Here is a 16,989-nt window from a genome sequence, read left to right on the forward strand (position 1 = left end):
ATCTGTCTATTCCAGTGCCTCAAGTAGCACACACTAGTAACTAACCCCTTTCAAATAAGTATTGTGGATTACATCCACTTGAGTAACGCTACAATGTACTACTGGTGTAAAAATAACTACTACACAGGAATACAAGCATTTATGGAAAGGATCTAAATTGTAAAGTTCTTGAGTATGTGACAGAGTGTAAGTCATTTATACTACATCAAAGAGGACTACAGAACCCATCAAATTAGAATGTAACAACTAAGTTTAGAAATGTTACTCACTTATAAATTAAATGTCATGCATTGTGAAACAAGGAGGCTGGACTGTTGTATGTTTTTGGATATTTATAACAATTTCTTTCAAATATCCAGCAAGCTTTTATATGCATTGAAAAACAAGCTTCAATCCTAGTCAGACTTCTACAGTTCATTTGTCCATAATTTATTAACTCTCAAAGATGAACTGATGTAAAAGGTTTTCAAAAAAATTAGAAAATTACAGAACAAATACCTACATTTTAATTAAATCAGCTGGTCTTCCTGAAGCCTATAGATCAATGGTCCTATGCAAGTTATCAACTAGAAGATTACCTAGGACTATAAATTATCACTAATATAAATGCAGCATAATATAAAAATAGCCCAGAATATTACAAAATATTTTACATCCCGTGAGCACTGACCTAAATGTATAAAAACCTCAAACCTAGCAATAAATTCAGTTTAAAAACAAACCACCCTGCAAGGCTGTCCTCCACATTGTTCATTCTGCCACAATTTGGCCCAAATGCATTGCTTGAGAAAGCACATTGAACACTAAGGACTCCATTAGGCTCAACAAAAAGTCAATTTGCTTAGGGCCTATTCAAAGGTGGTGGGGGGGGGGGGTTCTGGTGGCATAGGCATTAGTATTTGAGCCAAGGGTGAGCCAAGATGGATTCCTTGCTTCGGTCACCGTAGTCATAAAGCAGCTCTTCCTCTGCCTCAATGTCCCTGGATGCCACTAGAATGAGATGAGGTATTCCATCTATATCATGGAGCCTGGTTTGGCAGTTGCCATTTTTACTGTGATTAAGCAGCCTTCCCAGGCGAGTGGTTTCTTTTGTAGCATCAACACTGTAGAGGAAATTAAAAGTTATTACACATTTGGGCAATACATCAAGGTCACTTAATGCCACTGGAAATTAAGTTTAGGTAGATGCCTTACCAGTATGTTTTGCTGAGATACTGGAAATAGTACATGTAGCAGCCAGTCCCAGGGTCTTGGGCGTAGAGAGCCTCCCTCTTCTTGGCCTCGGCCAGATGCAACAAGTCTCCGTGATACTCAATTACATACTGACCCTTCTGAAAAGGTCTGACAGCAAACACTCCTCTTCCCTTCCCCTCTGTATGTTTCACCTATTGAGGTTCAAGTGGGCCCATGTCAAATGTCATGTTTAGAGGAGTCACATTTTACCGAATGGGATCATTTACTGACCTGTATCCCTTCTTCTACACCATTTTTGATCAGGTCATCAAGGTGTTGGTGTTCTTCATTCTGGTGGCAGAGCATAGTGTTCATATTGTGCTGTGGAAATTGAAGTTAGCGTTCCAAACAGAATAACTGAAAAGGGTAGCCAGGCCCCCCAATGGGTTGAGAAATTTTTCATTGAACATTGGTCTGTTTTGGTTTATTATAGACATTAAATATACCTCCTAGACTGGTAAAAGGTGTTGTGGTGTAGGGCATGACTTCACAATTTCAAAATGTAATTTATCCCCTTCCAAAAAAATTTATTTATCAGTATTACAACAGATAACCAACACATTTGTAATGATAAAATTAATAAAAAGATAATGATCAACAAAACATTTGACTTTTAAACAAAACACTAACTCATTAATCTGCATTTACATTCCTGACCAGTAAGGTCAAGGGCCCTGAAGACAGACTGTCAGCCACCCGCTTGGCTGTCATGCTGACCAGGTGCTGTTTGCCATTGGCAAGGCTGGTCAGGGACTGTTTACGAAAGTTGGCAGCGCCTTTGTAAAATGACCCACATTAGTCCGCTCTAGCCAGGAACTTAAGACATATGACGAAGTGCATCTGAGTTCTATTGAAGTCAAAACCGGCAAATATTTTTTTGCACGGAGGTAAAAATGTTCGAGCTCGTAGTTATCCTTCGTTGCCTTCTGCACTTGAGTGACTTGCGCAAGTTGAAAAGTTTTATTGATAAACAATACCAGACAGCCACGCGTCACATCGCTGCTCAACTCTGGTCTGGCCAACAGCGTGCACAAAGAGCTGCAAGGTAGTTATTTGTGCATGTGCCAGATTAAGAAACCACTGGAGGATGCCAAGTAGTACATTGTAGCGTAACTCAAGTGGATTCATTTTATTTTCTAATGGCCCGATCGGGACAGTGACTTGCTAGTTTTAAGTCCGACTTGACTTTTTACTGGCCCGGGGCCATCGTTATTGTCGAGTCCTGGGATAGTAGCTAATTGTTAAGAATTACAACTGTTTCACAGATCCAACCAGTCTCCTTAAGATAAGCTTATGTCACTGAGGAATACAGTAATGGAGGTAGCTAGGAGCAAGCCAGTAGTACTAACAGTAGTGGTACTAGTACAGTATTATAGTGGATTACAGAAGTATTCACCCCCTTAGAACGGTGTATTCTACAATGAAAATATGTACAGATGTATAAAAATATATTAACAATGACAAACTAAAATACAGTTGTTGTATGCTGGCTGAGGGTCATAACTTAGAGCTGCAGTACTTCATTGCTGGATATATGACATGCAAAAGGAAATGGCACTAGAAAATAATATTTCTAACCATTGAATAATTACTTGGTATCTGCAAATTAACTTAGAGACATAACACCCTACCCTACCTGAAGGTTGTATATTTTTTTCTAGGGTGGTATGGTTGATCCTGAAACGACTCATCACAGGCATCACACACTGACCTTCAATTCAGCTTTGCTTTTTCTGGAACTCCGTCTAACAGGATAATAATCTGTGACCTTCCTGTTTTCAGCAGCTTTGCTTTCTGTTCTGGATGAAGGGAACACAGTATTTTAGTTAAACAAGCATCGGCTTCAATTATCAAATGATTAGGTCATGAAGTGATGGCTGAAAAAAAAATACTGGCCTCCATTTGAACAATATTCATATTTCAGTTTGTCAGCATAACTTACTTTTTCACAGTGACTTTTCGACTAGTCCCCCTCTCAGGTTTTGATTTGGTGACACCGCGGTCTGATTCAGGCCCTGAGTTGTGGTGTGATTTAGGATCCTTCTCCCTGTCCTGCAGGGTAGTAGTTTCTCTCCATCCCAGAACCAGGCAGGTCGCCACTTTCCCTTGCCGGGTCACACCAACCTGACCGTTAACTTGATCTTTTCTCACGGAGTTATGTAGTGGGGAACCAGTACACAGACCTGGTAGCATAAGTAAAACATAGCTTCAGGACAACATAATGGATGTCTGAACAATTAGTTGCGTCATAAGACATTGGTGAGTGGACACTGCTGCTATTCACACACAGGAAATTATTCTGACTGTCACTTAACTCAGATCTCATGACCGTCAGAGAAATTAGAGGAAAACAACAAAACATGAGCAGAGTTCATATCAGGTCTAAATTTGAGCTGGCTCCAACCAAAATTCAGTGAGCTGAAGACAGAGCCATCGGGAATCACAGGAATGATGAACCCATACAACCAATCTGCACAAAACTCAATGCCACCTTTATGGATTTACTGGCCAATTGCTTTGTCTACATAATGTTGGTCATGCAGTATTCTCGGGCAGCAGGGTAGACTAAAAGTCCTGTCCTGACAATTAACCCTACTTCCTTCAAAGTCATTACTGTGAAATATAATACACACATTTACAGACTAGTTATTTCCCATTTTCATAACGATTTGGTTTCAGGTAACTATTCAGTTGTTCCATTAAAACAGTAGAACTTAGAAAGACAGAAGAGGACCAGAAACAAAGACTAGTTGTCTGTATGCAACGAAGAACATCTGCAGTCGGGGTGGGTGTATACTACTTGTTTGTCAATCAACATAATATATTTTAGTTTTTCACAGAACTTTATGAAGGAATAGGCTACATAAACTATTAAGCGCATTAGTTGTGAGAGAGCAATGTTTGACCTGCTCTTCCTGAGTGAGAGAGCAGCGTTTCAGGACACACACCACAACACATCCAGCGATTTATGATGTTAAACATGTCGGATGCAGTTCATCCATAGGCCAAAACAAACTACACTCAGTCCGGTAAAAAGATAGTCGCAATAGCATAGACTTGGTATAATAGCATAGACGCAGTATGTATAGACTGCTGCTCTGACCACTAAATCACACATCAGTGGTCACGACCCGTAAACTGCTATTCTTGAGTGAGATAGCAGCCCGTTTCACGACAGTGTCCCAACACTTCAAGCGATTTATGATGTTAAACATGTCAACTGAAAGTAAAAACACAATCACACCTCAGTCAGCCATGACATTCCTGTTTGAAATGGCTTTGATGACTTGGGGTACATGCATGACAATTTCCAGGGACCCATTTTGGCTCAAAAGCATACATAAATATACCTATATAATGGTGGATTACCTTTCCCTTGTTTTGATGTCTCAGTTTTTAGAGTCAACTCCTCAGGCACAATTTCAGCCTGGATGACAGAACATGAGTTGTCACACAGGGGGGATCTGGGTTTGCTGGCACACCAAAGACTTTGTATAGTTGGCTGAGCATTATCTGTTTCCTAAGAAACAAACATTTTTCATAACAGGTGAATTAATACAACAAGCACAGGTGTAATAAGAATAACTATGTAATTAAAAATGATTAATACCTAATAAGAAAGTAAATGTGCAATTTTTTTCTTTAAATCCAATACAAAATTACCCCATTCATTTCTGGTTTATTTTCTTTTGTCTGCTTATCGACTTTCTTGGATTGAAGGGTTTCCTCAGGTCTTTTGCAGGTGGTCAACACTTTCTTTTTTCCTTTTAAGACAAATACGTGAGATTATGTTAGTTGGGTGCATGTTGAAATCCTTGAATAACTAACGCGTACCATATCAATACAGTACAGTAACTAGCTAGCCATCATACGCTTAACACAACCTCCCAAACAAGGGTGGAGTAGAGCTGCAAAGAGTGTTTGCGGACAGAAGCTCCGACGTTGTTAAAAAAAAATGCAATCAATAACTAATGAGTTATGTAGAGATTTAAACATCCAAATAAGTATATTAACCTACGGAGTCAAATCTTTGCGCTGGAGCTTCAGTCCGATACCTAACAATAGTCAATTCTCAACTACGTGTTTAATCTACTACTGTACATTCACGATAAACTATAGAAATAACTGGCAAAGGTTGCCTGAGTGAGGGACATCAGTGAAGGGGCGTAGAGTATCAATTATTGTAACGTCATTGTTAGATAATTACGTTATACTTACAGTACTAGGTACCTAACGAGGATCGCTACCTCAAAACAGTCCAAACGTATCTTTACGATACAGTAGTTAACTATGTACTTACCCTTTGCCATTTCAAGTCTCCCACAGTTCAAACGTATTTGCACACGTTTGCGTTAAACGCTACAAAACGCAGTTTTTTTCTTGTGCTTCGCTATAGTTCGCTAGCTAGCAAATAAATACATCCATTAGTCGCCTAATAGCCGCGTACCCACCACACGCCGTGTTCAGCGCTGGTGTCTGGCAATACAGACGAATAACAGCAAACAGAGACTTCCTGTCATTTAAAAAGCTTCTGCGTCCCTGATTGGTTGAACGCTGCATCTAGTAGCATGTGATTGGCGTGGCGCGAAACATACTAGAAGAAGCCTAAATGTATCTACAAAGGATGTAACGTTGATTTGTGGGGTGTCCGGCCTAAATCCCCGACCTTGATTAAAAACACGAGTCTTTGTACGCGATTAAGCTACATGTTTTCATTCGGGTCCCCCAAATTTATACAAATATTGTTCTAACCTTTTTTCCTTTCTCCATTTAAGCTTGTTTCTGCCACTACCCCACACACCGAGCACAGGATGAAATGACGTTCAATCATATGTAGCTATATATCATGACTCTGTACCATAAATGTTGAAACAATGTACGTACGAGTAGGCCAAGTAAACATTTTAATTTGTAAATAAAAGAATAGATTAATCTAAGTATTACCCGTATGACATTTGAGATTATGGTTGTACCTTTAACACAGCACAGGCTACATGGTTGGTCATCTGAATTTGACATTTGTCTTAAAAATATAACCTAAGGCATAATAGGCTAAAATCAAAATACTTAAAATTAAAATACTTAAATTAAATAATTTTTGGGGGTCATTATGTAAAAGTTATTGTTGTAAAGTAATTTCTGGTATGAAATAATCACGTATTTGCTATCATGTGTATAGATCTGATTATGGGGTGTCAATATAAAGTGACGGCCATATTTGCCGGTGCTACTCTGCTGTAGCCTAAACAAAAAGTGTTCGAGAGAGACAGAGGCGCTTCAGTGAAATTCACGACGATTTGTATTTCTTTAATTTATTATGTCTCTGGGAATGTCTTACAAGCCCAACCTCCACCAGCATGTTCCGGGAACTTCCACTAACCAAGGTGAGAAGGAAATTTGGGTAAAAATGAAGGCTAGATTCTGTTTTGTCGGGAGTAAAAATGCGATGTTCAAATGACTACCTGAGAAATCCCGTGACTGTAGTTTTTGTCCAGTTAGCTATATGTATAGGGTCAGATCCTGAGAGCTGATTCATATCCGCCATTATTACTACTAATAAAACGCTTTCTCTCTCGTACATCCTTAAAGTTTAGAATTATGTTGTTAACTCGGACACCGAAACAAAACACGCGCAATCTGTTGTTGGATTTTTGTCAGAGTGGAAGCTGTACAAATGTATATTAAATGTATCACTTTGGGTTCTTAGTTCTATCCGTACGGCTTCCTCCATGATTGTTTCCCCAAGGCTAATGATTGATCTGAATGTGAACCGTTCTTTGAACCTTTGATGACACCCAGTGTTCACTGAGGCACATTGCATTTTCCGGTCTAACCTACAGGGCAAGGCTTAGCAAAGATTAGGCCGTGACCTCGGAAGTCCAGCAGGAAAGACGAAAAACGTCGTCGAAATTTGTAAAATTGTATGAGGAAATATTAATACAATGTACCTATTTATTATTACTAACATAACTTTATATTTGCAATTGCTTTTCTCACACCTAGGGTAATGATGATATAAAATGCAAACAATTATATTATATAAAACACAGAACATTGTCAGCAAACAACAACATCTATTACATTTACTTGTCTAGATTGAGTAGATGAGAGAACAATATTAACTGAAGTGTTTCTGAACAACTCAGTCTTTTGCTGTGCCTTAATAAGGCCAAAGACTGCAGTCCAGACTGGCTGTTGTGTTCCACACTCCAGGAGCCACACAACTCAACTGAAAGCGCTGTCACCCATAGTTCTTAGACTGCCAGGAGGGGTGAAGTGTGCATGATTATGGTAACAACATGCAAGTAACAAAACGTTATATATAAGGCTACTTTTAGTATATAGTAATAACATTAGGCCTAATAAAAAAGTAAAAAAAAAACCATTAGGACTAAGTTAATCATTTTAATATTATCATAATTATAATGACATTTAAAAAAAAAAAGGTCTGTCATTCATATTTGTTAAACATTTGCAAATACACATGTTTACACAAAGACAATGTTTCACAGTAGAACACAAGTGTGCAATAAAACGGAATTACACTGCAGGTTAGTCTTTGTATGTTTATTTACATTTATTTACATAACCCCTTTATGGTGAATAAATAAATGTGCATGCTTAATTCATAATAAATATACATATATAATATTAAAATGCTTATTTACTGGAGCGTCCTGCCCACAAAATTCTGCTTTTGATTTTGTGGAATAGAACAGACAATTATTACATACATATTCAAAAAAATACCTTAAAATATTAAAGCAAATAATTCATGCTAAAAGTTCGGTTATTAATTCCAAATGCATTCCAAATCCTTCCAAATGCATTAATCAAGATTAATTACATGGTATTTAGAATATTATATTTTGTTTTATTTTCCCCATCAACAGTTGCTGTTCACTCACTTTCAACAAGCATATCCACACTACAATCTTACAGGCCAGTAGTGAATGATTATGGACCACCATCATTGGGCTTTTCACAGGTAATGACTGAAATTTTAAATGGAAATGTTAGATGACAACAATCCATGTATAACCTTTTGATTACAAATCATGATAACATCCATATACTGTTGCTGATTTCTGCAACAACTTTAATTTTATTCATTATTTAACTAACCATTATTTTATCAGGTAAGTGGACTGAGAACACATTTTCATTTACAGCAAAAACCTGGGGAACAATTCTAGGGGGAGGAGAGGGGATGAATGAACCTATTGGAAGCTGGGGAGGATTAGGTAGCCATGTTGGTATGAGGGCAAGATTGGAAATGTAGTCATGACACAAAGGTTAACACACCTACTCTTACAAACAAAGCCACAGGATCTTAGTGAGTCAGGGGTAACCAAATGACAGTACTCTATGTAGAGGGCGCCTATCAGCCCTCCAACATCACTTCCAGCAGCATCTGGTCTCCCATCCAGGGACCAACCATTAGCAACCGTGCTAAAGAGGGATGTTGATGACTGAAATAATGAACAAGTCAAATTTCATTTGCAAACAATTCTTTCATTGTATCACAGAGTTCAAGTGGAAGTCGAGTGCCTCAGAGTAAATATGCAGAACTGCTAGCCATTATTGAAGAGCTTGGGAAGGAGATAAGACCAACTTATGCAGGGAGTAAAAGTGCCATGGAGAGACTAAAGCGAGGTATGTGCTTGCTTTGCCCAAACATGTACTGTAAACATATGTATGCTTTTCAATTTGGAGGGGTGTCAAACCTGTTCCACAGAGAGCTAAGTGTCTGCAGGCTTTTGGTTTTTCCTTAAAATTGGTTCCCAGTTCAGACTTAAACAACCAGGTGAGGGTAGAAACTAACCAATTAGTAACCTAATTAGTCAATCATGTACAAGGTGAAAGCAAAAACCCGCAGACACTCCACAGAACCGTTTTGACACCTCTGAATTAGAGCCTACCTCAACCTGCTTGCCCCCCAAATATCCTTGCTCTGAATGACTCATTCAGACCAAAAAGTCTGTTAACATCCCCCTCCAGGATCAAAAGTTCCATTGTAGTGGCACAGGTGGGGATGATTGAGATGGGTGAGTGTGTATGGGCCCCCGATGGTGTGGGGCTGGTGTTGATGGCTGGATACACAGGGAGAAGGTATGTTGTCAGGACTGCCCTTTTGTCTTTCAAATCTGCAGTAGAACTCATTCAGCTCGTTGGCAAGTTGCAGGTCATTAATGGAGTGGGGGAATTAGGCTTATAGTTGGTTAACTGTTGGAGGCCTCTCTAAACAGAAGCAGATTCATTGGATGAGAACTGTTGTTTTATTTTCTCTCCATACAGGCACCTGACTTCCTTCACTGCCTTACCAAAGCTGTATTTAGCCTCTCTCTACCTGTGTCTGTCCCCGCTCCTGAACGCCTCCTCCTTTTCCAAATGCAGCCATCTGAGTTTAGCTGTGAACCAGTGTTTTTCGTTGTTGTTACTCACCCTGGTCCATGTTGGTATGCAGCTGTCCTCACAGAAGCTGATGTATGATGTCACAGCATCAGTGTACTCATCTAGACTATTAGTGGCAGACCCAAATATGTCCCAATCAGTGCATTCCAGAAACGCACACAGAGCTTCTGTTGCTTCACTGCTCCTCTTTTTTTTTGAGATATTAAGAGTCCAATTGGAATAATAAATACATTTCTCTGGGCTAAATCCAGAGTCTATTTGATTCTAGACTAGGTCAAAAGTATGACCAGGTGGACAAGGACAGGGACAGCAACGGGCCCCCCAAACCAGGTACTCCACAGGTGTGGACCAGGACCTCATCTCCTCCTAAAATGTAAAACTGGGGGAGACTGAGAAAAGTTAGAAAGTGCATTCCTCATATCCCCCAGCACAATAATATAATTATATAAGTATAATATAATAATATATGATGAGAATTCCCTCGGGCTGTAGAAATGATAAATTATTCCAGGTCAGGAGAACAGTACTATAGAATGACTGTCACATCATTGCCCCAGCCATCGTTAATGTAGAAACATTGCTATAACTTTTACACTCTGGTCAACTGGCAATTTTTTGGAGGGAATAGATAAGCCATGAGGGAGCAGATGTTACCGGTCTGTAAACCATCAATATTTTCAACTGCTTTTTTTTCAGGCTGCGAATCAGTGGTATTCAACTGGCCATTGCTACATACACAATGCCAGACAAACTGATGCTAAATTATTCCTTTTAGGTAAATTCCCCCTCTACATCAGCTCAGTCCACAACATCAGCTATTTAAATTGTAACCTCCACTCTGTTAGATCTCTTACACTTGTCAGTCCTAAAGCCCACACTTCCTTTGACCGTCATTCATTTAGGTTTGGTTACTACATGATTCCATGTGTTATTTCATAGTTTTGATGTCTTCCATATTATTAAACAATGTGTAAAATAGTAAAAATATAAATGAGTAGGTGTGTCCAAACTTTTCACTGTTACTGTCTTGCTGCATATAGTGTAATTTGAGGATAGTTTTCCCCCCTATTTATTTAGTATTTGTATTATATTTTTTACATTATTTTTATGGTTTTGTGTTGTCCTGTGCTGTTGCAATTATGTGCCTTTGGCAGGTTCTCTTTGAAAATGAGAATTGGTTCTCAATTTACTTGTTCAAAATAATGTCTTTGCTCACATTAATGCTTGCTTGCTAGATCTATCTTAGGGAAAGTTTATGCTGCAGAAAACATTGGTAGGGTTCAAGCTGTTGGTCATTACACCTACATCCTGATAAGTTGAACATTTTGCCAAATGACAGTTAAAAACACTTATCATATAATAACAGATCATACTGTTTTCAATGTTGTATAAGAACCTTAAAGATCTCATTTAGTATCCCTGGACCAATTCACATCAGATATATTGTATATTTTAATGTACATCTTTAAACACTATTTTCAAAGACTTTGGCTCCAAAAATATGGTCATAAGCCAATGAAGCAAACAAAACCATACAGGCTAGTTAGACTTTATATCTGAATATGTATGCCAAATTGCATAAACATTTAGTAATTCATGTTTTTTACATCTACTCAGTGCAGTTGTGCTGGTTATAATGCCACCATGTTGTCAATATAAACATTCATATGTTGAGTTTTGACTTTGTTCCAATTACAATATTCTTGTCTGATTTAAATGCATATGTTATGAATTAATCCCATTTGAATGGTCAACAGTGACCATGTTATTTCACATAAGTGTAAATAAAGCGTTTAGAGACATTGATCCATAATGTCTGAGTTGGGACTAGGCAATCCCTGCTGATGATGCTTCCTCCCTCCATGGGAATTATTTTATTGATCCTCTCAAGGGAGGATGATAAACAAGGGTTATTTTATGGGTAATCCACCAAAACCCACACATTCCTATGACTATGATATGCATGATGAAATAATGCAAATATTTGTTGTTAATTTATTTTGCATTTCTTAAATTGAAACTCAAGACCACAAAATCCACACTGCAATTCTAGATACAGTGAACAGCTCCAGTTTTGAAAACTAAGGTTTTGAGTGAGGAACAGAAGGGTTAAAATTAAGAGACCACTGCAAATTGATTGCTTTTGTTCCTCACTCAAAACTTTCCTTTTCAACTTTTTTGAAAAGGAAAGAAAAATATGCAGTGGTCTCTTAATTTCTTTCTGGAGCTGTATTTACCTCATGACATACCATGTTCCAACTGGCAAAGACTGCATTTCTAGCTCAAATCTGTTCATCAAATAGCTGGGTTGCCAGGTTCCGCTATAATGTCCAGCTTATGACCACTCACAATCAAAAGGCCTGAAAAAGTAGCTCAATAACAGACATGGCATAACTAAACACTACGCTAACCACCCAACACTTGACACCTGAATGATGCAATTCATGTTCCAAGCATGAAATTAAGTAAAGGGAAAATCAGTTATTATGCACTATTACTTTCTCAAGTTCAATTTCATGTGTAATGCTCAAGTAGTTAATAATGTATTTTTACCTTTTAGGGATAATTCATGCCAGGGGGCTTGTACGTGAATGCCTGGCCGAAACCGAGAGAAATGCAAGGTCCTAACAGGCAATAGCAAAGTGTCCGGATTTGACCAACTCTCCAGCCTGAAGTTCTACAAGACTAAAAAAAACTTTTTTGGACAAATTAAATTCTGTATTTTTCTTTTTTTTTTTACTGAGATGACACATTTGGTTATGACAAAAAGGCATTACCTATGATGTGTACTTGACAGGAATATCCTGTAATTGTGTTCCCACTGAGGAATTGCTTGTTTGAATAAAACATGGAAACAGAAAAAAATGCATGATATGTAGCAAAGCCCCGATCATTTACTAAAACATACATGGCTTTTCCTGAAGTGTGTATTCAGGCCCTGTTGATAACATATGTTAACTATAGCTTATCCAGTTAGTAACTATAGTATAGTACATAATATTATGTGTAAAAAATAAGATACCCTAGTAGCTATAGGTAGTATTTGTTTTTTATATTTTAGCGTGAGAAACAGCAAATGGATGAATGACTGTAATACAGTCCTTGTTTGCATCTTTGTAAATTACTCAGTGTAATAAACATTTTCTTTACAATATTTGAAAATACTATACCATATTTACTATTAGATTCATAACTTAATTGATTTCAATAGATGCAACTTCAAAAGGAACAACAACAATAACAAAAGATAACACATTGTTTGCTCAGTCTGAATATTAGGTTGATCCTTTTCATCCCCTGTCGTCCACTGATTTGGAGTCTGCCATCAGTGCTTCTTTAAACAGTCTCTTCTTCACCAAATTCTCATTAGCCTTTTTCCTCTTGTCTTGTTTCCTCTGTATAGATTCTTTCTTATTTTTCAGAATGTCACTCTCTTCTCCCTTGTAGATGACTTCAAGTTTCTCCCTCATTATTTGCCGAGCTCTTTTACGGTTCGTTTCCACAGATCTGGTTTGATGGCACTGAATGAGAGGAGTTAAATACACAATGAAACATTATCCTAAATAGGGCACCTCAACTACCCTTATGATCATCTCAAATATTCCCATACATAAGATACCTGTGGCAGTGGCTCAGGCACGATACATATAAGCTTCTCTTTCTTTTTTCCATTCGTAATATTGTAATACTGGTTTTATTATTGTCAGCATGAATTAATACCATTAGGTAATGTTATGTTTTTAGTCACCTTAACGACAATGCCTGTTGGGTTGTGTCTGAGCACCACACAGTTGCTGGTTTTGTTCGTTGCCTGACCACCAGGACCAGACCCTCTCACAAACTGCTCGTCCAGTTCATCCTCATTTAGCGCAGGGAGGTCAATGTAATCTTTCTTGCCTGCTGTTTGAACCTTTCCTATGCCAACGGCTGGTACAATGAAACGTGGATGTTGTACTGATGGTACCCAAGTTATTCTCCATATCGCTTGGCAGATCCGGTTTACGAATGATTTTGAGAACATTTCACTACCGAATTATGTGATATAAAAAAGTACACATGTATAAGAAACCGCTTCCTGTTGTGGTGTAGGTTATTCCTCTGTCAAACAAGTCCACCGTCAAACATTTCTTCACTCGAATTGATGGCTATGAACCAACAGTGGCGCGCTATCGCCACCGCCTGGACTGGAGTATAAGGAGGACCAACCCCTCTATTTAAATGCAAGGTTGTCTGTTCTCCCCAAAACCTTTTGATGTAATGGTGAGATCCTATAATGACAGTATGTCCTTGACTCTGAGCACAAAGGATATTTTAAAAATGGCGAGTCTCTCTACTTCAGCCCTTTTGGCATGTTCCCACCTGATTCCAATTATCTCCTTTGTTTTACAGATGTTGAATGTGAGGTTGTTGTGCTTACACCGCAATGGTAGTTTGCTTACGTCCTTCTTGTAGGCAAACTCGTCATTGTTGGTAATTATACCTACAACCATAGTGTCATCTGCAAACTTTTAGTCTGATAAAGCACTTCATGACAATAGAATATATAAAGGTGAGAAGTTACTAGAATGTATGACAGTTATTTTATGTATTTAGAGCAAGAAGAGTTTTCAAATTGGAACAATTCAAATTGTTCCATATCAGAATCACTTCCTACAGTCAACTGTTTGGAGTATATTCCGAATGAGCTGAATCACAGCAACAGCGCACTAAAATCAACTCTCTTCCATTGCTTAACTTTTGGTCAACCAGCTTACCTGTAAAAACTATATTTGTTTATATTTTTAAAAAGTCTGTGTTGTCTCACCTGAACAGAATTTAAGAGAACTTAAAAATGTTTGCAACTAGGAAACCAGGGAGTTTGTCTGCCCTGCCATTGCTCAGCTGCGGAGAGAGATGATTGCGTGTCTTAGCTATGCCAATGGGAAATAGGGTGTGTGGCGTCTTTCCATTTGACAACAAAATACAGGGCACGATTTGTTTACCAATAGAAATGCATTCTAGGTTGTGCTTTTGTATATGCTCCAAAATTATTTCTGATATGTAACGGTTGTGAAACACAATCGTTCTGCTATAACATCAGATATATTATCGAAATGTTCTCATACTACTAGGTAAAACATTCTACACTATGTCCCTTTAAGCTTTTCAATTATATTTTAAGTTGGCTAATTTTTGCATGTTGGGTCACTTCACATACACTCACCTAAAGGATTATTAGGAACACCTGTTCAATTTCTCATTAATGCAATTATCTAATCAACCAATCACATGGCAGTTGCTTAAATGCATTTAGGGGTGTGGTCCTGGTCAAGACAATCTCCTGAACTCAAAACTGAATGTCAGAATGGGAAAGAAAGGTGATTTAAACAATTTTGAGCGTGGCATGGTTGTTGGTGCCAGACGGGCCGGTCAGAGAATTTCACAATCTGGGATTTACTGGGATTTTCACGCACAACCATTTCTAAGGTTTACAAAGAATGGTGTGAAAAGGGAAAAACATCCAGTATGCGGCAGTCCTGTGGGCGAAAATGCCTTGTTCATGCTAGAGGTCAGAGGAGAATGGGCCGACTGATTCAAGCTGATTGAAGAGCAACTTTGACTGAAATAACCACTCGTTACAACCGAGGTATGCAGCAAAGAATTTGTGAAACCACAACACGCACAACCTTGAGGCGGTTGGGCTACAACAGCAGAAGACCCCACCGGGTACCACTCATCTCCACTACAAATAGGAAAAAGAGGCTACAATTTGCACAAGCTCACCAAAATTGGTCAGTTGAAGACTGGAAGAATGTTGCCTGGTCTGATGAGTCTCGATTTCTGTTGAGACATTCAGATGGTAGAGTCAGAATTTGGCGTAAACAGAATGAGAACATGGATCCATCATGCCTTGTTACCACTGTGCAGGCTGGTGGTGGTGGTGTAATGGTGTGGGGGATGTTTTCTTGGCACACTTTAGGCCCCTTAGTGCCAATTGGACATCGTTTAAATGCCACGGCCTACCTGAGCATTGTTTCTGACCATGTCCATCCCTTTATGACCACCATGTACCCATCCTCTGATGGCTACTTCCAGCAGGATAATGCACCATGTCACAAAGCTCAAATCATTTCAAATTGGTTTCTTGAACATGACAATGAGTTCACTGTACTGAAATGGCCCCCACAGTCACCACATCTCAACCCAATAGAGCATCTTTGGGATGTGGTGGAACGGGAGCTTCGTCCCCTGGATGTGCATCCTACAAATCTCCATCAACTGCAAGATGTTATCCTATCAATATGGGCCAACATTTCTAAAGAATGCTTTCAGCACCTTGTTGAATCAATGTCACGTAGAATTAAGGCAGTTCTAAAGGCGAAAGGGGGTAAAACACAGTATTAGTATGGTGTTCCTAATAATCCTTTAGGTGAGTGTATATGTGCATAATGAGTGTATTCCTGGAGCTACAGCATAAAACAGTTATGCTGGGAATGAGTTATGGAGTTTGAATGACGAAATGGAAGTTAGAGCAATCTCTTTTGGTTTTTATCATGCTTGTTTGCACAGTAAGTATTTTTTAATGAAGGTTGTTAGTGTTCTTTTTAAGCCATTAAGGTACTGAATTTGTGATGACAAAAGATCTGGATGTAAATATGGTGACATCTAGCTACAAGTCCCCCTGTTGCCTCAAAGTTTACAACATTAGTATAAGGAAAGTGACCACATTTTCAAATATTTTGCTTTACTTTACTGATTTCTTTCAGATTTCAAAATTATAGTTTAAAAGTTCATGCAAATTTGTAAATTTTGAATTTTATCACCCTGTCCATGGAAAAAGGAATTAATCATTAAGTTTCCTTGCTGAAAACAAAGCACAACTCTACAAAATGTTTACTTTCCTGTATTTTTACTATTACTCTGAGGCAATTTGTAAGGACCAAACCATAAAAGCTACCATGACAAAAACAACTTTAAAATGTGGTCCCCCAAATGGCACAGTGATCTTTGTCTTGCAATATAACTGTGTCATTGTGGTCATGTAGTGATGGTAAGATTGAAATGGGAGTTCTGACGCACTGTTCAGTTTTCAAAGTACTACAGATTTGACACAATGTGCCGATGCTCGTTTCAAAATGATTAATGACAAACAAAGTTTGTTTTGATCACATGCTGTTCCAAAGCTTATTGCTTAATGCAAGTTTTAAACATTTGTAACTTCAGTTACAAGTACAGAAGGTAACGCCAGGGACTTATACTAACACATAGTGGCATGAAATCGAATCCTGTCACATTTTAGAAAACGTTTTTATTTGAAACAACATCATTGTTTTCCACATAACTTGTGTTGTTCAATGTCTC

General features: G+C 38.4%; 3 protein-coding genes across 4 annotated transcripts; 1 reads left to right on the forward strand and 2 right to left on the reverse strand.

The window, feature by feature from the left end:
* Positions 1–863: 863 nt before the first annotated feature.
* On the reverse strand, positions 864–7,107 carry kmt5ab (lysine methyltransferase 5Ab). 2 transcript variants are annotated; one of them, XM_034296587.1, is made up of 8 exons: positions 6,696–7,107; positions 4,897–4,997; positions 4,603–4,753; positions 3,176–3,416; positions 2,945–3,032; positions 1,465–1,524; positions 1,195–1,385; positions 864–1,103 (listed from the first exon to the last, which is right to left on the reverse strand). In XM_034296587.1, exons 2-8 carry the CDS (start codon positions 4,903–4,905, stop codon positions 893–895), a joined length of 951 nt encoding a protein of 316 aa, XP_034152478.1. In that variant the 5' UTR covers positions 4,906–4,997; positions 6,696–7,107; the 3' UTR covers positions 864–892. The 2 variants fall into 2 exon arrangements, with proteins under 2 accessions (XP_034152478.1, XP_012992181.2); XM_013136727.3 differs by lacking the exon at positions 6,696–7,107 and adding an exon at positions 5,534–6,278.
* LOC105026112 (cyclin-dependent kinase 2-associated protein 1) lies at positions 6,346–12,517 on the forward strand. The gene is made up of 4 exons (XM_010897354.5): positions 6,346–6,617; positions 8,127–8,221; positions 8,763–8,889; positions 12,209–12,517. The coding sequence occupies exons 1-4, from the start codon at positions 6,551–6,553 to the stop codon at positions 12,274–12,276; spliced, it is 357 nt and encodes a 118-aa protein (XP_010895656.1). The 5' UTR covers positions 6,346–6,550; the 3' UTR covers positions 12,277–12,517.
* Positions 12,387–13,748, reverse strand: c13h12orf65 (linkage group 13 C12orf65 homolog). The gene is given in 2 exon segments (NM_001310898.1): positions 12,387–13,169; positions 13,397–13,748. Coding segments are annotated over 2 exon segments (504 nt in total). The 5' UTR covers positions 13,670–13,748; the 3' UTR covers positions 12,387–12,938.
* Between the last annotated feature and the right edge of the window lie 3,241 nt (positions 13,749–16,989).

This window comes from Esox lucius, chromosome 13, assembly GCF_011004845.1.
Source record: "Esox lucius isolate fEsoLuc1 chromosome 13, fEsoLuc1.pri, whole genome shotgun sequence".
NCBI classification, from domain to species: domain Eukaryota; kingdom Metazoa; phylum Chordata; class Actinopteri; order Esociformes; family Esocidae; genus Esox; species Esox lucius.

Coding starts and splice junctions, on each gene's coding strand:
- kmt5ab (XM_013136727.3), bottom strand. Junction 1,525..2,944: donor AAAGCAAAGCTGAATTGAAG/GTCAGTGTGTGA, acceptor CTCTGCCACCAG/AATGAAGAACACCAACACCT. Junction 1,386..1,464: donor GTGTAGAAGAAGGGATACAG/GTCAGTAAATGA, acceptor GAACCTCAATAG/GTGAAACATACAGAGGGGAA.
- LOC105026112 (XM_010897354.5), top strand. CDS start 6,551: ATGTCTCTGGGAATGTCTTACAAGCCCAACCTCCACCAGCATGTTCCG. Junction 8,222..8,762: donor CATCATTGGGCTTTTCACAG/GTAATGACTGAA, acceptor ATTGTATCACAG/AGTTCAAGTGGAAGTCGAGT. Junction 8,890..12,208: donor CATGGAGAGACTAAAGCGAG/GTATGTGCTTGC, acceptor TTTACCTTTTAG/GGATAATTCATGCCAGGGGG.